The sequence below is a fragment of the Phaethon aethereus genome (assembly GCF_964289735.1).
Source record: "Phaethon aethereus genome assembly, chromosome: 23".
Taxonomy (NCBI): Eukaryota; Metazoa; Chordata; class Aves; order Phaethontiformes; family Phaethontidae; genus Phaethon; species Phaethon aethereus.
Genome location: NC_138599.1, coordinates 2,303,212 through 2,326,451, shown reverse-complemented (window position 1 = coordinate 2,326,451; position 23,240 = coordinate 2,303,212). Strand labels below are relative to the sequence as shown.

Sequence of the window (23,240 nt, the reverse complement as noted above, 5' to 3'; positions counted from 1 at the left end):
AGACTTCATCTACCTGCTTGCCTCAGATGGGACAGTGTCACGGAGTTCCAGGCCTGACATGGCCCCAGGCACCAGATAACAGTTTTTCCCTTCCAGCTCAGACACCTTCAGCACAGTTCTGAAAAGCCATAGTTCTTTGCTTCCTTTAAGAGCTAAACAGCTAACTTTTTTATTGAAATCACATCTCACTTACTCTTAAGCCAACAGCAAAAGAAAACCTACTCAAACTTCTCTTATCTCCTGATGAATTTGTATTTGGCCTCTCTTCTACTTACAGTGAAGGTGACCTACAGCGGCATTTCTCTATATCAGTTTTAGAAACTGAATGGCATCAGTACACTGTTTAGAGAAGTTTTATCTCAGAGCTCATTTTCCTCCCCCATGTCTTACTACATATACTCTGCCATTCTTCTGCTACATCCCTCTTATCATGAGAGGTTCATGACTACACCACCTATTCTTCAAATACCACCCACAGCAATGAACTCAAATGGTCTGCATTATCTGCTACCCAGATCACATTTGCAAGAACTGATTTGTAATCTCATTCTTTTGTGTAAAACATACAAATTTTTTTCACCAGCCAATACATCATATGTTTTCTTATGTGCTAAAGGCACTGATAAGATGAGTAAGCATGATAAAAACAAATGAACAGCAGTTCCTCCCACTGGAACCAATCTATACACTTTACTAGGTTGAAGACACTGCAAGGAAATTGCCATGTTGCTTACTGTGCTATTCGTCACTGCAAGTTTGCAGGCTCACAGGACGTATGGCTACACATTCAGCTTCAAAAGACACGTTTAACCTCTATTCCATAGAAAAATGCATAAATGTCACCTAATTCAGATGAAGAGGGCTATTTTATGTCCATACTATATGTGACCACATAGGAGGAATGGTTAGTACTGACAAAAATGAGAACTTCAAGTGAAAGAATCTGAAAGACAGGAATACATCAGGCAGCTTATGGAGAACATTACAGGGAAAATATTTGGACAAGAATCAACTTGCATAGGATATTCATCAGTCACATCTGAAAACAGAGATGCACAAATACTTTGACAACAGCTAATTATGCAGACTAACAAATCAGGTCATGAATGTACTGTAGCACATAGATAGAGCACACATTTCTGAAAGGCAAACACATAATCTATTAAACATGCACACAAATATTTTTTTATTTGCACCTGTAATTTCATTTACTTGGCCCAGAAAAACTAACCCGTTTTCAACACCTTCCATTCATTTAGCCATTCTCACTAGTTTCAAACACTATGTTTGCCTAGCAGTTTGCTACAGTACTAAAAAGATTTTTAATTCATATGTGTTCTCATAAGTGTGCATAAATACAATTAAAGTCTAACTGAAATCTGAAAGGCTTTTCACAGCCAAATCTTTCCTCCCATACAAATCAGACCAAACAACTAACTCTTTAAGACTTTAAAAGTTAATCGTACACCTAAAAGCTTTCAGATGCTGCCTACAAGCAAAACTGGGAAGTCAGCGCACATTTAAAAGAGGTTATTTTAACTTGTGACAAATACAGCAGCCTTGGCTTTTCTGTCAGTGATATCATGGTGGAGACCAAAGACTGGATATGCAGATCCGAAGCTGTGAAAGTATCCCCACCTCCCCAGACAACATCCCCCTGCAATTCAAAAGGCCAAGGTAATCAAAGGTTTCTTTTCAGGCCAACCTTCTGCTTTGAACAGCCCAGGTTATGAGGTCAAACATGGGTTGACATTCACATCTATATCACACGTACAAGAATGAAGATGTGCACGCTTAAAAGTTGTATCTACAAGTTAAACTTATTTTTAAGAGGATGACTTTTTCATGCTCAAACTACCTTTCCCACATTAACATTTAAGCTTGCCCTCAGTGTTTGTAAGAGAGCCACTGGCACTTCTCAAAAGACTTTTTTCTCTATTCCAATCTCTCTCTGTAGAAGGTGATCAAAGCTCATCACAAGCACAGCAAGGCACAACTCTAAACCATGTCTTTTGTTGAGCCAGCCAACACAAAGTGATTTCTTGGCATGAACATAATTTAATATGTCTTTTAAAAAAGTCATCCACTCTGCCTGCTTTAGCATTTATTGCAGGAGGTTCAGACACTGCATGCATAAACAATGCAGGGAAAAAGAGAAAAAGTTGAAATGCATCAGCCTGCGGGGCAACTGCATGAGGTATGCCCATCCACCCTGCCTGCTCTGCTCCCAGAGGGGAAGAAGGTGGCGAGGTGACACTCCTCAAGGACTGCAGGCAACTTTGGTGATGCTCTTACTCTGCACTACTATTAGGGCCCTGAACCCAGCATTATAAAATGCACTGCATATTTTAGACTCAAACGTGTCAAGCCTAGCCTCAATCCTCAGAGCTGAACAGCGATAACATCAGAAGATGAACCAAAATCCCATGAAATATGTTAGAAGATTTTTATTTTATGCCCACTTCTGGATGCCTATGCTCACTTACTGGGTCATTCTATAAATAACGCTAGCATCCACTAACAACTCACCAGAATTTCTTAAAACATTGGACTTACCAACGCACCTAGCCGGCTAGTAAATCAATCGCCATACCACATCGCACCATCAGACCAAAAGGACTGGTGTCCTGCCCTCGGCAATAGCCATTTCCTGGCATTTTAAAAGGTGGAGGAGGGGAGAGTCTTAATGACCCCTGAGTGCAGTGCCCTGCATAAAGGCGTGGGACTGGAAGATGATCTTTCCAATTCCCACACCACAGGTTTTGTTGTTTAACATTAGATTTCACACTCCTTATCTTTGTGTAACTACATGCATTTATTGCAGAGGGTTTTATTCAGACATTTACGGTTTTTACCAGGCTTCCAGTTTTAAGGAAAAGGCTTTGTGCTGAGCTCAGTAACACGTCCCTGTTCATTCAGAAAAGAATAATCTGAACTGCCACAAAGCAGATGCTCAGCCTCACCATCCAGTACCCACACACCAGGCTCTATCACAGGCTCACTTTTCACACAAGTACATCTGAGATTCCTCCCTCGTGGAGTTATACACAGGTAGGACCTACTTCTGGCACCACCACGATGCACCTGCAGCTCCCCACCAGGCCCTACCCATACCCAGCCTTTTCCCCCTCCAGCACCACCAGTGCCCACCCCAGCGCCTACAAGAAAACAACGGTACAAATCGCAGATTCTCTTGAGCAGGTCTGCATCCTCCCCCCCAAATCTCCCCGTTTCTCCAACCTGTTCCACCCGCAGCCCTGCACGCAGTTTATCCCTTGCAGAGCCGCTGTTCTCCCTCCACACCTTCCAACCTTCACATCCCACTCCCATGCTGCCTCAGGCCTCTCCTCCACCGCACACCCCTCCACCAGCTCCCACATCTCCCCCCCACCAAAGCTGCCCTCTATCCGGCGCCCATACAGCTCTCGTCCCCACCATTTCACCCCAGCCCCACCCCAGCCAACCCTGCAAAACCCTACAGTTCCAGGCTCAACCCACCCCACAGGGCCCCCTCTGCCCCCAGAGCCACCCCATCGCCCCAAACTCTTCAGCCCAACCCTATTCCCACCCACTCCCCAAGCGCTTCAGCCCAGCGCACCCCCCGACCCCAGCTCCTCTACTCAGACCCAGCCCGCAGCCTTTTGCCTCAACCCTACCTCCACACACAGCGGCCACTTCCCCTCCAGCCCGACCCCCCAAGGCCGCCCCACAGCCCTCCCCGCCTGCCCAGGGCGGCCCGAAACCCCCGCCGGGCCCACCTTGTCCATGAGCTTCCAGCACTTCTCCACCATCTTCTTGTCCACGGCGCCAGGCTGGTGCGGGCCGAGGTGGTGATGATGCGGCTGGAAAGCGTCCTTCATGAGCCCGATCAGCCCCCCGGGGCCCTTCTTCAGCGGCGCCGACATGAGGGCGGCGCGGGGGCGGACGCGAGCGCGCCCACACCCGCGCCCGGCCCGTCGCCCCCGTCCGGCACCGGGCCGCGGCCCTGCAGGGCAACCTGGCGTGGAGGCGCTCCCGCGGGCCGGGCCGGGTAAAGCAGGGCAGGGTAGGCGACGGCAGCGGGAGCCGCGGGCGGTGGCGTCGGCAGCGGCGGGGGCGCCCGGTTCCTGCGCCGCTCCGCCCTCCGCCCCGGCCACGCCGCGCGCCGATTGGCGGACCGCCCCTCCACGCGCCCGTGACCTCCCCCTCCGCCGGGGAGGAGCCGGCGCCGATTGGCCGACGCCCGCGCCCGGAGCAGGGGGAGAGGGGCGAGCCGCGGCCCGGCCGCGAGGCCCCGCCCCGCAGCCATGGGGCAGGCGCACGGCGGACGCGAGGGCGGTGCAGCAGCCATGTTTGGTGCGGGCCGGGGCGGGGCGCGGGCCGGGGCGGGGCGCGGGCCGGGGCGCGGGCCGGGGCGGGGCCGCCATGGGAACGGCGAGGGCAGCGCCCGGCATTCGGAGCGCGCCGCCCCGGTCCCACCGCCCCCAGGGTGCGGTAGCGCGGCGGGGATAGACCCGGGCCCGGCGGCCGCTCGCCCGCGGTTCCCTTCCCCGGCCCGCTGCACCGGTTTCGGAGGTTGCAAAACGGCATCGTTTCCCCTTTCCAGCAGCCGGGTTCCCTTTTCTCCGAATGGCCGATGTCCAGCCTGGAAAGGGGGAAGCGGCCGCGGGAACGGCGCTGCTCCCCGACCGGGCGGCCTCTGCCCCGCCCGTCCCTTGCGGCAGCTGGCGCTGGCGGGCCCCGCCGCCCTCCGCACCGGGCTGGCAAAACGCCCTCGCCCTGCAGGCTTCATTGCCCCGGCCGCGGGAACGAGAAGCCGGCCCTCAGCCTGCTCGGCCACCGCGCGTCGGGAAGGGGGCTGCGCCCCAAACATGAGCCCTCGGCAGCAGGGCTGCCGGCCGCCGCTGCAGAGGAACCGACCCCAACCTACCCCGGAGCGACCGGGACCGCACCAGGGGGTGCTGCGGGGGATGCAGGGCGCAGGAAGGAGGGTGCAGGATGCAAGGCGGAGGATGAAAGGTGCAGGATGGAGGATGCAGGGTGCAGCAGCACCCCGGGCGCTGGCCCTGCTGCGGGGGCACGGCCCTCCTGCGGCACTGCTCCCTGCGCGGCTGGGGCTGCGGCCAGCGGCGACACCGGGCAGAAGCAAAGTCAGCCGCGGACCTGAACCAACATCCTCTTTGCATGGATGGGAATGGGAAATGGTAGGAGCGTTCTGGTGCAGATGGAAGGCACCTGGCTGCTGTTGGTGTCTTTGAGGCACCTCCCTCTGCAAAGGTGGGAAAAGCCCTCTGGAGCTGCTATCCCCCCCCTCAGTTGCAGCCCGGCTCCAACAGGTCTCTGGGGGTGGGAGCAGACAGAACAACAGGGAGAGAAAAGAAGACCAGGGAGTAGGTCAATCTTTTGGCAGAGCTGACAACACCAAACCTTCAAAAATTACAACATGGGCTCGCAAGTAAGTTCAGTTCTGTTTCTTTGCTGCCTTCAGATCCTCTTTTCAGCCTCCTTTCCCAGGCAGAACACTTCCCTTGTGAAAAAAACAGCTGAGGCTGGTACAGCACAGCATCAGTCTCACAGCACAGGCTTCAAGGAGGAAAGGCGGCAAAACAAACCAACAAATGCTGCAGTTTGGCCAGCCTCACTTTGGGAAGTGTGAGCGCCCAGAGACTGGGCTTAGGCCTGCAGGCTGGACAGCACAGACTCAGCCTCTAGGGAGCTGGGATCCACACTGGAGATGAACCCCGTGACAGATCTCACCCCTTTGCTTCCCCAGCGGCACACATGCACCCACTCTTGCATGGGATCCAGGACCCCTGGGGTGCCAGGTGTGCAAACCCACAACAGCATGGAAAAGTCACTGCCTTGGCACACCATCTGCTGCAAGAGGGATGTGCCTTGTGCTGCTGCTGCTGCTCAGCCCTGCCAGCCTGGGGCATGGCCACAGGGCTCTGTGCTCAGGCTGCAGTGCTGCAAACAGGGGGTTTGTACATGCCATCCCTCTCCTCCCATCCCTGCCCTGTCTGCGCATGCACATCGTACATCAGCCTGTTTCTGTCATGGCAAAGCACTGTACTTGCTGCACACCAGCCCAGCTCCAGCGCTGGTTTCTTCCATGAGTCTCTGCACAGGACCAGGGCTGCCTGTTGGCTCATAATGAGTTCCTGCATAGCACATGGCTTGCTGAGGCATCAGATGAGCAGGACAGCAGGAAGCAGCATGCAGCACTAGATACAGCAAGGGAGCCCTGCATAGATCGGTTATAAAACTGTCTTGATTTTACTGCCTTTGGTAAAGCTTGGTAAATATTTCTGGGACAGGCAGCTCCTTGTCTGGATTTAATTACCTGGGCAGATTTTCCTAAGGATTATATTGACCTCAAATATGTCAACATTTATTGAGGCTATGTTCCTGAGGTTTTCCCATTAGATGCTAATGAATTCTGGCTAATAGTCAAGCTGGATTGACCACCGGAGGGTGCCCTGGCCAGCTCTGGGATACCACAAGTACCTGGAGAGAGGGCTGGGGAGAGTTACACCAGCTTCGTGGAGCCAAATATAAAAACCATGGCCCTAATCCAAAGAGATCAGGGAACATGCTTGAGCAATTACATTCCGAACTATCTGCTTCTCTGGGCGTGATTCACTCCAAGTCGTGGCTGTATTTACATGTAAGACTTCAAGCAAAGGTTGCTTTTGCTTGGGACTGTTCCCTCCCTGCAGGAAAGAGGAGTCCAGCACCCCTTTGCAGGACTTCCATTTGCTTCTGTTGCTTGGGCCCCTGCTGGGGCCATGCTCAGCACAGCGGTCACTCACCTCCTCTGCACCAGAAAGCCACGTCACACTGGTTGTTTTGAAATCGCTTCCCTCCACCCTGGCAGCTGGCAGCCGAGAGTACGTCTGGGTGCCTGGGTGCCTCTGGCCCCGTGTGTGTCTCATGTGGTTGTGGGCGAGAGCCATGTCTAGATTCCTTGCTGGTCATGCCAGCCAAGGCTGGCATAAGCGTGTGCTCCCCTTCCTTCTGTGTGCCCGCCAGCCAGCCGCCAGCCCTGCACACACGACGCCTCCCCCCCTGCTCAGCTCTGCGTGGCTGGGCAGTGGTTTCAGCTGCGTGTGCACGGGTGTGCACAAGGTGCACGCCAGCTCCTGTGGTGCACATCTGCACAGCGGAACAGTCCACACCGTCGTCCCTGGCCCAGGCCCAGCTCCACTGCCTCTCCACGCCCAGCCAGCCGCCCTGCCAGCTCCTGGGGCAGGACCTCGTGTCCCTGCCCGGCATCCCTGGGTTGCCCTGGCAGCCGATGGCCCTGCAGCCTCCCCATGCAGCAGCTTCCTGCTGCTGCTGCCTGCCTGGCTCCTGCTGCCCTGCCCACGCAACGCAGCAACATCCGCGTCCTGCTGAAGAATTGCAGTGCACCCAGGAAACGTCGGCTCGCCCCCAGGTATTTGGGGTTCATTGCGTCCCGAGCAGTTTAAAGTCCTCTCCCTTCCTTCCTCTCCTGTTTTATAAAGAAGATCCAAATCCAGCTGCAGTCCCCTGGGCAAAACTTGTAGTGCTGAGCCAGAAGGTATGCCGGAGGGGAGAGCCAGGGCAGGAAGGGAGGAAGATGCCGGGCTCGTTTCAGGTTGTGACCTGGGAGAGTAACCCTCCCCGCCATGTCCCCATTTCCCCACAGCTCAGCTGGATCTGTGCTAGGGCTGCTCTGGGACTGCTGCTCTGGGATGTGAGCGGGACGAGGTCCAGCCTACCTGATGGGAGCTGTGTCCCACAATCCTGCAGCCAAACATGACCAGTTTAGTGCTGGGGAGCGGGGCAGGCTCCAGACCACCCTGGTGCTGCACTGGACACGGGGTGCATCCGATCCATGGCTCTGTCACAGGAATGAGATGCTCAGCTGCTGCAAGGCAGAGGCAGGTTTTGGGCCAGAAAACAACATGCCTTCGTTGCAGATAGTTGCTACAACAGCAGGGATTAGCTTGAAGACATCTTGAGGGACTGCGGTCCGTGCTAGCAGCCGGGACAGGTGCTGGCAGGACAGCCAACCTGGTGGAGGCACTGCAGCTCCACATCTGTGGGTCCTGCTTCCTGGGGAAGGAGAGGCCTTTTCCTCTATGTGCTGGGGGGGCCCACTGCCTCCCTTTTCCCGTCCAAAAGTCCAGTGCATGATCACCGTTGCTAAGAGGGAGCACTGGTATCACTTTGCAGGAGGATGCCTCCAAAGAGCAAAGGGTAAGGGAGGAAAGGAGTGAAGCAGCAGCAGAAGAGAAACATAGCAGGTGAGTCTGGGGTCTTGTCTCCTTCCAGCCAGCAGCGATGTGCCCCTCCTGTCCCTTCCCTGCTGCTTCCTGGCCCCAGCGAGGGCAGATATCATGGGGGCTGCTGGAAGCGGGAGCTGGGAGCACCAGGCTGAACGATCACACCGGGGCCCCATGGGACAGCCTTGGCTGCGGCTTTTGCATCTCTCTTGGCGCTGCTCACCCCACGCCAGGACAGCAGCACAGTTACACCTGATGAGATACAGGAGACAGGGGGGTCCAGGGCCCTCCCCGAAGCACCCTGCACCCCACTGCACCTGTAGCCCAGCAGGATCCAGGGGGGAGGTCAAAGAGAGTGGCTCTGCCAGGCCCCAGCCTCTCCTACATGCCTCTGAAAGTGCAGGCGTGGGCCAGGCTGGAGGAGTGTCTGGGATGGGGTTTTTGAAGGGGTCCCCAAGCCTCTGTGCACTGTGGTTACTGCCCCATCTTCACTGCAAAATCCCAGCCCTTAGTCCCAAATGAGTGTGCATCTCTCCAGGGCAGATGCTTCAAGTAAAACCGGCTATACCTTGACTCTGTGTCTGACAGGTGTCTGCATAAATACTGCCCTGGTGCCAGTGTTTGAGCTGCAGATGTGTCTCAGCCAAGATTTCCCGGGGTGAACATCCCAAGGCAGGCTTCCCCTGGGCCAGCCCTCATTAAAGAGCTGCTCTTGACTCTGTCCCTTCCTTCCTCCCTCTGGCTGCAGAAAGTCAAGCTGAAGAGAAGTACAGGAAAGCAGCACTGGAGGTTGACATGCCGAAAGAGCATCTGGGTAAGGTCAGGAGGAGTCAGAAGCTGGGGCAAGCAAGGGATGCCTGCTGCCCTGCATGTACTTCCTAGGGACTAGCCTGTCCCAGCGGCAAGTCCTGCCAGAGGATGGCACATGGCCTCCCTTGCATGTGGGGTCCAGCCCCAGGGGCTGCCTGTGCTGTCCCGCGAGTCCTAGGTGTGCAGCGCAGAAGCTGCTTACAGAGGCCAGCAATGCTGCAGAGATGGCAGAGAAAAAGAGGAGTGATACAGAAAGCAGATGGGATGTGGTAGGGATGCTGCAGTGGGGCACTGCCCTGGAAATACTTCCCCAGCACACTGCTGGGCTAAAGCAAAGCGGGGGGTTTCTTGCTATGACATTCACTCTGGTTCAGGCAGGGCTTGGGAACAAGCATAGGCTGGGGAGGTGTCCACATCACCCTGGCTTTGGGAGCAGAGACAGGCTAGGGATAAGCCACTGAATGACAGAATCATTAAGGTTGGAAAAGACCTTTAAGATCATCAAGTCCAACCATCAATCCAACACCACCATGCCCACTAAACCATGCCCTGAAGTGCCACATCCACACGTTTTTTGAACGCTGCCAGTGGTGGTGACTCCACCACCTCCCTGGGCAGCTTGTTCCAATGTTTGACCACTATCTCCGTAAAGAAATTTTTCTTAATATCCAGTCTAAACCTCCCCTGGCGCAACTTGAGGCCATTTCCTCTCATTCTGTCGCTAGTTACTTGGGAGAAGAGACCAACACCCACCTCACCATAACCCCCTTTCAGGTAGCTGTAGAGAGTGATGAGGTCTCCCCTCAGCCTCCTCTTCTCCAGATTGAACAATCCCAGTTCCCTCAGCCGCTCCTCATCAGACTTGTTTTCCAGATCCCTCACCAGCTTCGTTGCCCTTCTCTGGATGCGCTCGAGCACCTCAACGTCCTTCTTGTCGTGAGGGGCCCAACACTGAACACAGGATTCGAGGTGCAGCCTCACCAGTGCCGAGTACAGGGGCACGATCCCTGCCCTGCTCCTGCTGGCCACACTATTGCTGATACAGGCCAGGATGCTGTTGGCCTTCTTGGCCATGTTCAGCTGGCTGTTGACCAGCATCCCCAGGTCCTTTTCCACCAGGCAGCTTTCTAGCCACTCTTCCCCAAGCCTGTAGCGTTGCATGGGGTTTTTGTGACCCAAATGCAAGACCCAGCATTTGGCCTTATTAAACCTCATACAATTGACCTCAGCCCATCGATCCAGCCTGTCCAGATCCCTCTGCAGAGCCCTCCTACCCTCCAACAGATCAACACTCACACCCAAGTTGGTGTTGGCTGCAAACTTACTGAGGGAGCACTCGATCCCCTCATCCAGATCATCAATAAAGATATTAAACAAGACCAGCCCCAGTACTGAACCCTGGGAACACTGCTTGTGACTGGCTGCCAGCTGGATTTAACGCCATTCACCACAACTCTTTGGGCCCGGCCGTCCAGCCAGTTCTTTACCCAGCGAAGAGTACGCCTGTCTAAGTCACGAGACGCCAGTTTCTCCAGGAGAATGCTGTGGGAGATACTGTCAAAGGCTTGACAAAGTCACTGGTGGGCCAAGGTACCAAGGAGGTACTGGGCAGGGAATAGCCACCCAGTATGGTTTGGCTGGTGCCCTTTGGCTGACTGTGCTCAGGCCAGGGTCATGGTGTGGGTTACCTGTCAGGAAGCTTGTTGGCCCCATGGCAGTCCTGTATGTCTCTGGCTCATAGTTCCCTGGAGGGTCATGACCTGGCAAGCAAAAGCTGACAACGAAGGGCTCAAGCGGAGGCTGTGGGACCTGGAGAAGGCACTGGAGCAGGCGCAGGAAGACAAGCGAGAGATTCATGAAGGTCAGCACAGAGGTGGGAGGGGGCAGTGAGACAGATGCAGGACCCCACACTGCTGCTGCTGAGCTTACCTCACCTCTCTCTTCAGCCTTGACCGCTCAGCCCCAAATCACCCTGCTTTTGGCTAGCCCTGCTCCCTCCCATGCTGTCAGCATGCAAAGGCTCTGGACATGGACTTGTTGCACCCCAGGTGCCTGTACTCAGCACCAGCAGAGGAGACCACAGAGGCAGAGACTTCCCTGCTGGCAAAAGTCATAGACTTGCCATTTCCGTTAGTGCTCAACAAGGGGCTCATTTTAGCAGAGGTAAAACCTCAGCCAGAGGTTTGTGGTCTTTGCCACATGCAAAACTCTGTGCTCATTTTCACTCTCCCACGCTCAACAGAGAGGTAAAATTTTCCCTCCAGCGCTCCCCCCAGCACTGTCCCAGCCTTGCCAGGCAGGGAGGGGGTGCACGGACGGCTGCTTCTGATGTGTCACCCTGCAAGGGGAGCCCTCAGGCCCAGACTTGCTGGAGCCCCTGCCTGGTCACAGGTGCTGAGATCTGAGCACAGGGACTGCCTGTATCTCCTATAGTCACCATGTTTGTCCCCTCTTTGGCTTCCAGAAATGACCCAGCAATATCAGGAGCTGCAGAAGCAGACAGCAGCCCACAGCCAGCGCTTGGAGGCGAAGGTGAAGAGCCTGCAGGAGCAGCTCAGTATGGCCCGCCGGCATGCCTGCCCCTCACCAGTGGGGTGGGGATGGAGTTCACTCCAGGGCAGCAAAGTGTACGTGGGGGGAGCAAGGGGAGATGGGAGTCATTCACCCTGTGCTGTCAGCACGGCAGCAGCTGAAGGCAAAGCCTGACCCAGAGCATCCCCAGTCTTGGGAGATGCTGACCACAAAGGGCATGCTTTGATTCCACCCCTGTCCCAGAGCCCTCTGCCACCCGAGGAATGAGGAGGATTGGTCAGGGGCTGTGCCACACACTGCCCACACCCTCCTGTGCACTGGTCACACAGTACCAGGCTCCTGTGCCCAAGTGCTCAGTGTCTCCTGCCTCTGTCCCTGTACCCCACAGCCACAAGGCTCCAGGAGGGCCACCAGACCCAGGAGACTGCCACCCAGGCACTAGTAGAGATGGACATGGCCATCGCCCAACTACAGGGCAGGCTTGATGCCATGGAGAGGGAGTATGAGAAGATCCTTCACGTGAGTGGGGATGTGGCTGTGGGTGGCTCCCCCTGGCAGCAAGGTCCCCCTTCCTCACAGTCCTCTTTCCTGCCAGGGTAGCCTGGACCTTGTGCTGGCCAAGATGGCAGAGGCCAGCCAGCACTGGGAAGAGGTAGGCATGACCACTGCCACGGAGCACAAGGAGTACCTACAGAAGTTCGGCCTCAACCCCCTGGAGATATAGCGCCATGGGGCTCCCGGGACAGGACAGGCTATCAGCCCCTACCTCCCTATCAGCACACTTGGAGAGCTTCCCACATCCACCGCCCACCACCCCAGCTGCCCCAAGCTAAGTAAGAGGGTCTTGTCTAGCCCTGGGATGCACTGTTGACTCACAGTTGTCTCCATAACATTACCCACATGAACAGCAGGGTGGATTTGTCCTTTAATCACACCTCAAATGGGTGACGCAGGAACAGTGCTGTGATGGGGGACAGACACTCACTGTACACGGGTTCACAGGGAGGATGAGAGGAGGAGCACAAGAGAGTTGTCCATGCAGGGGCAGACCTGAGCCAACAGGCTGAGAGATGGGGGTTCCTCCAGTGCCCGGTTGGCCTCTGCTGATCCCTTTCCCCTCTGAACAGTGGCCCAAAGGCCAGTCGTGGTCTGAGCCAAGCCCCAGGCTTCCCAATCCCCTGGGTCATGGCGTGGAGGGCAGTGCCTTGGCTCTCCTGGGAGCTTCCAGAGCCTGGATCTGGGCAATGGCTTCAGTGCCATGTCTCTAGATACCCCTGGAGGCAGCTGGGCAGGCAAAGGCACAGGTCTGTCTTCAGGTTACAAGAAGACACCATCATGGTTAATAAAAGCTAGGGGCCAGCCTTGGTCAGTGGAGATGAGTCTCTGCGAGGTGTGATGCTGTCAGTCCCATCGAGGGCATGGAGACACAGCAGCTCTGTGTGGAACAGCCATGCTGAGCAGTGCTGTGGTCTCTGGATAGCCGGGCAGAGCGCACCAATGGGCTGGACCTGGCCTGGGTCAAGGCGCTGTGTGTGGGAGCATGGCCAGAGGCAAGGTGCTCCTGGGCCACTAGAACGCATGGTGCAGCCTCCTCTGTTCCTCCTGGCGTGGGCTCTGTGGGGACACAGCGGGGGCATTGTGGGTAGTACACACCCACCCACCCCACCACACTCCACCCTTCCCCCATGGGCATGTTGGAGGGGTCTTTCTGCCTGGTCCTTGTGGCCAGGGAACCATGCAACCCCCTCCTGCCAGCCTCACAGGTGCCAGGGAAATATTAGGTCAGGCAGGGCAGGAGGGTGCCAGGACTCAGAGCAGTACTGGGCTGTGAGCAGCACTGCCTAGCTGCTCACAAGGGCCTGGCAAGAGAGGTTACCTGTGTGATCCCTATACTGTTGGCAGCAGCCACCAGCAAGGAGCCAGGTCCCTTTGGTCCCACCTCAATGTGACAGAGTCCAGGTGAGCCACTAGGAGAGGGCAGGGAGGGCGTGCGGGAGCCTGAGGCAGGGTCACTGTCCTCAAGGAACAGCAGAGGGGACAGCCCGATCTGGAAGAGCAGAAGAGGGATAGCTGTACGGCTCCTGGTGCGCCACGGCCAGCCAGGTCCCCTGGAGAGGACCTCACTGTGCAGGGCTGGGGGCAAGATACCCATTCCATCATCCAGCCTCACAGCACCCCAGGACCCCCCAGCCAGGGCGGGACCACACTGGGTCCCCAAAACCTACCGACTGGTAGAACTCATTGCCAGCAGGGTCGATGACCAGCAGCGTCACCTGGTCATCACGGGCACGGATCCTGAGCACTGTCTGCTGGTGGTCCAGCCCCTCGATGCTCTCACCATTCACAGCCAGGAGACGGTCCCCTTCCTTCATCCCTGCCTGCTCAGCTGGCAGCCCCACATCCACTTCCCACAGGAACTGGCCTGCCGCAGCGGGACAGAGGGAGGAAGGGGAGGTGCTCACAGAGGCATTCAGACAGATGGGAACTGGCACCGCTGACCCCTGTGTGCAGGTGGGGACAGGGTCCTGCTGTGGGTATAGGGCTTGCAGCTATTCTGGACCCTCAGACATGCCTTGCTCAGGTATGGGCTGCCCCCCTCAGCCCCCTCACCGGTGGCCCCTGAGCTACAGTCATCCTCCTTGAGCAGAAACCCGTAGCCAGCCGGACCCTTCACCATGTGCAGCTCCCGGACCTTGAAGGGGAGCCAGGAGGTGTCCGCCAAGGCAGCTGTGACCCGCAGGCCCTGCAGGCGGTAAAACTCCTCCACGGCACTGGACGCCACCAGCAGCGTCACCTTGCTGCCACTCTGCTTAAGCTGGATGGGAAACACAGGGTGCTCAGCGACATTGCTGATCCTGGTCCCCCACCCACCTGTGCCAGGAGCACTCACCTTTCTGGCAAGCTGTGCGTGCGAGTAGCTCTTCACGCTGGCCCCGTTCAGCTCCAGGAGCCAGGAGCCTTGTGGCACCCCTGCTCTCTCCGCTGGCCCATCCTGCCGCACCGACAGCTGGAAGGTGCCTTTTATGCCTGCAGGAAGCAGAAGAGGCAGTCTGGGGTGAGCAGGGTGCTGCACTGGGGAGGCTCGTGGCACCGGCATCCCGCTGCTCACTTTACCTTCTGGACCCGACACACTGAAGCCAAAACCGCTTTTGTCCCGCGTGATGTGGCAGAGGCGTGGGCGGACGTCAGCTGGCAGCATCTGGGACAGGTCCCTGCCCAGGGCTTTGGCTGCTTCGTAGGAGTCGCCATCCAGCACTGCCAGTAGGACCTGGTTCCCGCTGGCCTTGATCTTCTGCACCACCTGGAAGGACCCAGGATGTGAGCCCTGGGCAGGGTGCCCCTCCAGCCACAGCCTGTGAGATCAGGGCTCTGGGGGCAGCAGGGACCCGCACCCTCTGTGCCCCTGGCTGGGGAGGGCTCAGGCATTCTCACAATCCCAGCTTACCCTGCAGTGGTCCATATGGTCCACGAAGTGGCCATTGACCTGGAGGAGCCGGTCCCCGTCTTGCAGCCCCCTGCGCTGGGCCAGCCCCCCCAGTTCCACCTGCCGGATGACATGGCCCCGGCAGCCCAGCTCCTCGTGGAGGCAGAAGCCGAAGGTCTCCGCACTGCCCTTGCTCAGGAGATAGAAGCGAGGCTCCCCCATGCCCTCACCATCTGCATGAGGGCACAGCCCATGAACAGGGCCCTGCAGTGATCCTAACACAAGTTCTCTGCCCCATCCTGGGCTGGGGGTCTCCCCATCCCCACTGCATTACATGTTCACCTCCCCATAGCTCCCCAGCATAAGACAACCCAGGACCCCAGTGACGCTCAGCTGCCACAATCCCATGCTGACACAGAGGCGCCCTGGGGAGATAAGGGTATTTACCCATGTCCTCAGTCAGTGACAAGGCAGGGTTGTCGATCCCATCTTTTGGGTTAAATTCAAATTTTCTGAAATGATAAAGGGCAGGAGAGGCCACGTTAGTGCAGCAGCATGGCCTTCCACCCAACCTCCCCAGCCCTGCCATGGGGAGCACTGTTCCTCCCAGAAAGGGCCAGCTGGGGCCACAGCTCCAGTGCCTCCTATTCCCTGGGGAAAACCAGGAAGAGATCTCCCTCTTGGACTGTACCCCACATCTCTTCTGCATCAACAACTCAGGGAAGACCTTGCTGGGGCAGGCAGCTGGGATTGGCAGCCATGACCCACACCACCTCAGCTGAGGATGTGCCCCAGCACAACCTGGTTGTGGAGCCATGAGCCCCAGAAAGCACACAGACAGGGAGAGCTCAGCACTTACATGATGGACTCCTTGTCACCCTCGAGCCCTGCAGAGGGAGAGGAGAGGTCAGTGCAGGAGGCGGCAGGCTGGGAGAAGACCTCACGCTCTCGAGCACTCAGGGCTTGTCCACTCTCAGGCTGAGCATGCCATGCCACGTGAGGTGGGTTTGTCAAGTCCACACAGCACCCCCAGCCCCTCTACCCCCCAGCTACAGCCTGTGCCCGGGCACAGCTCAGCTCTTGGCCCCGCCACCAGTGTCCTCTTGCATTTCAAAGCAGCAGGACACCTGCTGCTTGGGTCCACTGGGTACCGCTGCCCAGCCCAGTGGGGTCCTGCAGCACCATGGGCAAAGTAGGGCCAGGCGGCAGTATGCAGATGGAGGTTAGTCCTGGGAGTTTACAGGGCTTTTGAGTGAGGGATGAGAAGGGTCACCAGGGCCCCAGAGAGCTGGCTGGAGCCAGGAGATGGAGACAGAGGCCTTCCCCTGTGCACCTCCACATAAAATCCCTCCCTACCTCTTCTAGCACAACGACCCCCAAACCCAAGGAAAGGGGATTCCTGCTAAGCACCCCCACAATGTCCATCTGCATTTTCTGGGATGCCTCTAGCTCCTTTCCATGGCCTGCCTGGGCTCTGATATTGCCTTGCTCCGTGCAGAAGCAGGGTCTGGAGACATGCATGTGGGGAAGGGCCTCCGAATCACGAAGCCCCACTGCCCCAGCACATACCTTTTGTTTGCTTCATGGTTGCAGGGAATGCGAGAGGGAGCAAGGTACAGGGTGAAGTGGCAAGGAAGCCAGTGTCCCCGCCTCTTCCAAGACACCCCAGGTTTAATGGTTAAACAGCTGCGATGTCTCCCCTGCCCTCCCAGCCCCAGGGCACTGCCAGCCCTCACCCAGAAGAGAGAGCTGAGAGCCGGGACCAGCACCCTAGGACACCCAGCTTAGGAACAGATCCTGGTGTCCCAGCTTCCAGCTGCTCCCAAGTGCAGCCCATGGCAGGGAAGACCAACTGGTTTGGCGTGGGCTGCCCCATCCTAAGCCCATGAGACAGGGAAGGGCCAGAGCCCTCCACTCCAACTGCTGGAGGGACAGCTGCACCAGCGTCTCCGCATTCCTCCCCCTCAAAGGGCTTGCAGAAGAGATCAAGTCTTGGCACTAGTGTGCTTCAGTGGAAACAAAGCGGTGCACTTTAATGCTACCAAAGGTTTCACAAGCAAGCCTGTGTCCTGCCCCTCTGCCACTGCTGTGGCTCATGGCCAGGCCAGCAGTGGCCGGGGTGCAGGGGCTGGGTCTCTACAAGCCCAGAAGAACAAGTCCCATTTGCTCGTGGCCTGGTCTCTGTCCAGTTCTCACACTTCAGCCTTGCCCGTAGATGAAGGCTGAGCCCCACGCACCCAGCACCTTTGACAGCCTTGGTAGCACCTGACCACTAGGCATCTCCATATGAGTAAGGGCACAGGGGATGTGCTGCTGGGGCACACTCCAGTGTTTCCTCCCCAGCAGCAGTGCTCCCTCCCTGGCCAGGTGGATGGACAGCAGGTTAGAGGGTCCCATGCTGCAGTTTCCCCAGCATCTTCTTGACCTCACTCTCGACTCGTAGGAACTTGGCTTTCCTCCAGGGGTTGGCAGTCTGTCTCCGGCTGCTCTCCAGGTCCTGCAGGATGAGGGCAAGGTGCTGACGAACCCGCTCTCGATCCCAGAAAGGCAGGTTCCTCTGCACCACATTCAGGATATTGGACCAGTAGTCGGAGACGTCGGTGCCTGCTGTAAGGAAAACCAGTGCCCTGACACCATCCCGGTCCATGCGCAGGCTGTGAAGTGCCCGCTTGCCATCCTCACTGATGTCGTTGAAGTACAGACTGTGGGTTGAGAGGAAAGGAGAGGGAGACACTGTGAGGGCTGGGAGACAGGACAGAGGCAGACAAGGACTCCCCACTCACTGCCATGGGGAGGGACACCGGGTCAGAGGTATTGCCTGCAAGAGGGGAGAGTTGGGGCAGAGTGAACTCACTGCACTTTGTCCAGCGTTGCATGCTTTTTGGCCACCTCCACCACATGCAGGGCAGCTGTGTCTGTCAGGGAATTGTAGCCCAAGTTGAGCTCCTGAAGGTGCTGGTTCTCGGCCAGATGCTGAGCAATGACCTTGGCGCCCTGGTCCCCCAGTGCGGTGTGTAGCAGGGACAAATGGGTCAGCGAGCGGTTGCCTGCCAGTGCCTCGGCCAGGTATTGTGCCCCCTGCTCGCCCACAGGGTTATTTGCCAGCCTGTGGACACAGGAGCTCAGAGCAATGCTGAGGCTGGGCAGGGGGCCCAGGGTCAGGGAACATGGTGGGCAGCAGAGACAGTTTCACACAAGGATAAACGCAGTACTCACCGCAGGTTGCTCACGACACACTTGTCATGCAAGAGCAGGTCACGGATATCCTTGCAGGCGTCAGAGCCCAGGCTGTTGAGCTGCAGACTGATGCAGAGTGAGACATGGGGGTGGCAGGACTGAAATGGCTGCTACTTGTGTGGCTGGCATCCCTGGTCTCTCCATTTTCCCTGGCCCTCCCCATCACCATCCTGCCCGGGCTCCCCAGAAAAGGCCATGCAAGGCTTCGTCTCCAAAAGGAAGCACACTGAAACCACACCAGAGCTGGGGTAGCATCAGCCAACAGAGCCAGTGCCAGCAGATGCAAGGGAGGGGAAAAGGTTGCAGGGTCCTCAGGGGCTGGGTGAAAGTCTGAGGAAGGATCAGGACCCCATCAAGCCCTCCTGAGCATCTGGAGGAAGGAAGTGCTGCACAGCCCCGCTGCACAGCCGAGTCCATCTCTGCTGAGCATGGCTCGCCACCCCCTGGGCGACAGGAAGACTGCAGTTCCAGAAATGGACTGGAACAGAACCCATTCCTTTGCACAGCCCAGACTGAGGAAGCCTTGGGCTGCATATCTCCTGCCCAGAGTTAGTAGTAGCAGAGCTAGCTACATGGGCATGCTGGGTGGCTCTGTGGTACCAAGCAATGGGAGGGACCTGGCTGCCCAGCCTGTGGTACCAGACAAAGAGAGCAGCCCAGAGTTCCACGGGAGGGTGTGCTGGGACTGCAAATCCCAGCATGCAGTGCCCTAGCAAGGCTGCTCAAGGAGTGTTGGATGTTGGAAGAGGTAGTCCCCTAGGTCTGTGCCGGGGATAAAGAAGGGCATGCATGTCCTTCCCTACCTTTGCCACGCTCGGGCTCCTGGTGTATCCTGGTAATGGGCAGAGGTGAGGGAGAGCCCAAGTTTTGAGCACTGAAAATGGTACTCACTGGAGAGTTTTGCATCGCAGAAGGACAGGGAAGAGGATCCTCAAGCTGCTCGTGTCAAGGTTGCAGGAGGTCAGGTTCAGCTCCTCCACCTCGTGGCAAGTGGTGCCCATGACAGATGCCAGGACAGAGCACTTGAGAGGGGTCATCTTGACGGATGAGAGGTTGACAGTCCGGAGGGAGCGGATGGCCTCAGCTGTGAAGCGCTCGTTCTGGAACTCATGCAGGAAGAAGAGGTAGTCCATCAGCTCAGAGGGGGGCAGCCCCTTGCGGCTGTTCCTGATGACTGTCTTCTTCATGGCTTTGGCAATCTCAAAAGCTGCCAGGTTCTTGATGGAGCAACCCAGCTGCTCAAGGATGGCGCGGTTACGGCGGGACAGTATCCCACCCATGAAGATGGGGAAGAGCTCAAAGACCTCATCATCAGGGGCCTCATCAGGGTGGCGCATGGGGCCCTCCACGCCCAGGATGCTGGAATTGATCTGGTCCAAGACATCATCATTGTAGTAGTCCTCCTCTTTGAACAGCTCCTCTGCCATAGTGTGGGCAATAGCATCCCGGTCCTTACCACTCAGTCGGGAGAAGTAGCGAGGGAAGATTTTGAGCAGGTTGAAGAGCACTGGCAGGAAGCGCAAGGGCAGCACCTTGGAGATGATATTCAGAACAACAGCGACATCTTCACTCACCTTCCCAATGACCTCTGACAGCTCCTTCCCCACTCTCTGTGCCAGGGTCTTCTTCTCACCCAGCACCACATACAGGGCTGCCAGGTACTCCTGCATAGCAGGGATGGTGAAGACAAAGGTGTGCTCTTTGCCTGGCTGCACACACGGAGTGAGGAAGAAGCGGAAGACGTCGCTGCGGAAGACCTCCAGGAGGTTGAGCTCACTTTCAGTCTTCATCGCCACCTCAAAGCACTGCTGCAGGTCATCCTCTGAGAAGCAGGTCTTGCGGGACATCACGCCTTCATAGGCCAGCTTGCCCACTGTCTTGGCCACGTACTTCATCATGGAGATGTTTGTGGGGTCGGTGCTGTCCAGCACCTCCCCACTGAAGTTCAGCCTCAGGAAGCTGGTGTAGATGCCCGTTAGGGTCTGGCTGGGAGGCACTGTCCTAGTGAAGTAGAGGAAGTGCAGTGTGGTGCACACCAGCCAGCAGTAAGAGGGCAAGAAGCAGGCAGCAGCTATTTGGTTGTGGCGCTCTAAGTTCCTTGACAACATCTCCACCAAGTTTTCCTGGTCACCTGAGCTGCTACCCACACTGTCCTCTCCACTGCAGCCAGGCTGGCTGAGGCGCATCTGGAAGTACAGCTTCTGCAGGTTGGTGTCAGAGAAGCCACAGATCTCAGCATAGCGGCCCACATACTTGCCAGGGATCCGGCGTACCGCTGATGGGCGTGTGGTGATGATGATGCTGGCCTGGAAGCAGAGGGCTGGGTGAGTTTGGAGGTGCTCCCTCTGTGGCTTTGATCTAAGCTCAGCAGGGTCCCAAGTGCACAACCCACATATAGGTGCACAAGGATCACACTACCCACGGACTGGGGTTCAAGAAGCCGCTGCCCAAAGGGTGTTGGTTCAAATCTGTCCCAGGCAGAGGAGACAGAAGAGCTTTCCCCATCCCCTGCTGGACATATATCAAGTCTGAAAGACCACAGCCCAGCAGACTGCCTTCTTTGCCTTACCAGGCCTCCGCAAAGATTCCACAGAGACAAACCAGTAACAGTGACATGAGGCCACCTTGGTGAGTCCCTCCAGGAATGTAGGCTGCCTGTTTGCTCACAGCCAAGCTGAACTACAAGCAATTAACACAATAGCCATGCCTGCAATGCCCCAGGGCTCACCCCCAGCCTTTCTCCAGCATGAAGGAGCTGGAGGGAGACACTGACCTCTGGCAGGAGGTATTTTCGCAGCAGGTTGACCACGATGGCAGAGGGAGGCACAGGCTCATTGGGGTCACAGCATAGCTCCGTGCCAGCCAGTCGGAAGTCCAAGTTGAGGCGCTCCAGGCCGTTGAGGATGAAAAGCACCTTGAGGTTGGAAGCGCCCAGCATTGGCACCACGTCCCGGAGGTGCTGGTACTTCTTGGTTATGAGGCGCCGCAGGGAGATGGGGGCATGACTATGGGACAGGTCCTCACAGGAGAAGGGGATGACCAGCTCAAAGCGGGGTAGGCGACCATGGCACCAGTCCACCACCATCTTCTTGATGAGGGTGCTCTTCCCCGTGCCCACGGTGCCGTACAGCACCACATTCTTCACCTGCCGCCCACAAGCATCCACATCGAAAAGGTTCTGGAGGCTGATAATCTGGCTGCAGGACTGCTGGAGCTGGTTCTGGATGGTCAGGTCAGGAGAGGGCTTCAGGATCTCCTCTAGGGAGCTTTCCCGGATCACTGGGTCCACATGGACTGCACCCAGCGAGAAGGATGGGCCAAACTGCCTCTCTTCATTGGGCTGGTGGCTGAACCATGCAGACAGGCTCTTCTGGTGTTTCTTGATGGCATCTAGGAAGAAGAAGGTGCTTGACAAGACAAGGACTTCTCACTGGTAGGGTACTGGAAAAGTTGCCTGCCCCAAGCCACTGTAGTGAGGTGGCTACAGAGAGGAGGACAGAACCCAGTTCTTGCTAGCCCTCACACTGCCTGGGACAGTAGCTGCCCCCAACTTGTAGGACCCTCCATCCTCTTCAGTGCAGGGCTGCAAGCTTACCAGAAGAGGCCACGTTCCTCAGCTGGGACAGGCCATGGCGAGAGGACCTGGGCTGGACAGAGTGCTCCTGGAACCCTCCCTGGTAGCGAACACAGACCCTATAAGAGGAGGGAGAGGGTCATGATGAGGGCAGGGGCCAGCAGCTCCAAGCCCTGCCTGAGGACAAGGTGGGCAGATCACATGTGAGTGCTGTGGGAAGTGCTGAGTAGAGCCAGCTCACCCCTTCCATCCCTCACACCAAGGGAGAGTGCAGGGCTGGAGCAAGGGCATGGCTGGGAAACGAAGAGAGGTCAGCAGGCCATGCACTGGGCATCCCCAGCAAACCTGTGGCAAGGCAGAGAAGTTGGGCTGAACTCGGAGTAGGCAGGGAGTTGGGTCTGGGTTGTTTCCCAGATGGACGCAAAGCAGTGCCTCTGCCCACAGAGCCCCGAGCGTCCCAAGGCGGCCAGCTCAGCCACCCAGGTCCCATGGCAAACAGCCACAAGGCAGAATGGGCCAGGCCCCAGCTGTGTGGCACTGTACCTGGGGAGGGAGATGCCACTTGTGCAAAGGATCTTCCTTCCTCCACACAAGTAGTTGTCTGCAGCTCCTGGAGGGGAAGAAGAATGCACATGGTCAGGGATGGCCTTCTCCAGCCCAGTAGAGCTAACACCGTCAAGCTCACTGGCTTCACATCTTGCTGGGGTGACCCACAGAGTGCACAGGCTCCACTATGCAGCTGCGGAGGGATGTCCACCAGGGACAGGGCTTCCCTGGGGGCAGGACAGGTTCAGGGTCACATTCCCACAGGCACAGAGCCCAGCTCACCTGGCACTGAAGAGGCACACAGATACACACTCCGGGTCCCCCTGCTTCCTGGCAGGGATTGACGCAGCTGCGTCCAGCTGCCCCAGGGCAAGCAGGTCTGGCACTGCATGGCTCGTGACATCCTCTGCCTGAAAGAAAGGGGACAGCCCATGAGGCAGGCTGGGTTCCTGGACCTGCTGGTTCCCTGCCCCAGCCCAGCTTTGCAGCCTGAGGCTGTACTTACTCCTACCCCAGCCCAGGGATGCCTGGATCAGGAACGACCCGTTCCCACATCTGACCCCACAAACCCAGTGGCCATGGGGAGCAGCGGTGGGCTGGCCGGCAGGGTGGCTGAAGCAGAGCTGAGCTGGCAGAAGCACATCCTGCCTCGGACTCCCCCTCCAGCACCCTTCAGAGACCTACCTGGACATTGCCTCACCTGGGCTGCAGCCAAGAGAGCAGCAAAGCAGGACCTCAAGGAGGTATTCACCCTGTCAGGCAACCCTGTCTGCCCCCCAAACCCACGCCCCAGCGCCTCAGTTGGGACCAGCCACCTAATTCACTGGGGGCACAAGGGGCAGGGGACGATCTCCTCCCTGTTAGCAGCCAAAAGTCACCAGCCTAG

The 23,240-nt window shown here is 57.3% G+C and overlaps 4 protein-coding genes across 4 annotated transcripts in view; 1 reads left to right on the top strand and 3 right to left on the bottom strand.

Annotated features, from left to right (window-relative positions):
• Window positions 1–3,905, bottom strand: part of CBL (Cbl proto-oncogene) — a gene marked incomplete at both ends in the record, with an annotated part of 39,976 nt that extends 36,071 nt beyond the window's left edge. Inside the window, one exon of the mRNA XM_082009965.1 lies at window positions 3,759–3,905. Within this exon, the coding sequence (XP_081866091.1) occupies window positions 3,759–3,905 (147 nt within the window). The remainder of the gene's footprint in view (window positions 1–3,758) is intronic.
• A 6,891-nt stretch (window positions 3,906–10,796) lies between these two features.
• On the top strand, window positions 10,797–12,297 carry DRC12 (dynein regulatory complex subunit 12 homolog; the record flags this gene model as incomplete). The annotated part of the gene is made up of 4 exons (XM_082009943.1): window positions 10,797–10,902; window positions 11,506–11,598; window positions 11,962–12,092; window positions 12,169–12,297. 4 exons carry the CDS (start codon window positions 10,797–10,799, stop codon window positions 12,295–12,297), a joined length of 459 nt encoding a protein of 152 aa, XP_081866069.1.
• An 845-nt stretch (window positions 12,298–13,142) lies between these two features.
• Window positions 13,143–17,277, bottom strand: NHERF4 (NHERF family PDZ scaffold protein 4; the record flags this gene model as incomplete). Its single annotated transcript, XM_082010012.1, has 10 exons — window positions 13,143–13,187; window positions 13,450–13,620; window positions 13,799–13,995; window positions 14,184–14,388; window positions 14,464–14,600; window positions 14,688–14,874; window positions 15,019–15,230; window positions 15,445–15,509; window positions 15,857–15,884; window positions 17,235–17,277. The coding sequence occupies 10 exons, from the start codon at window positions 17,275–17,277 to the stop codon at window positions 13,143–13,145; spliced, it is 1,290 nt and encodes a 429-aa protein (XP_081866138.1).
• Window positions 17,278–17,380: 103 nt separating this feature from the next.
• NLRX1 (NLR family member X1) lies at window positions 17,381–22,909 on the bottom strand (the record flags this gene model as incomplete). Its single annotated transcript, XM_082010011.1, has 9 exons — window positions 17,381–17,699; window positions 17,852–18,103; window positions 18,214–18,300; window positions 19,126–20,540; window positions 21,008–21,624; window positions 21,830–21,927; window positions 22,352–22,418; window positions 22,637–22,764; window positions 22,866–22,909. 9 exons carry the CDS (start codon window positions 22,907–22,909, stop codon window positions 17,381–17,383), a joined length of 3,027 nt encoding a protein of 1,008 aa, XP_081866137.1.
• Between the last annotated feature and the right edge of the window lie 331 nt (window positions 22,910–23,240).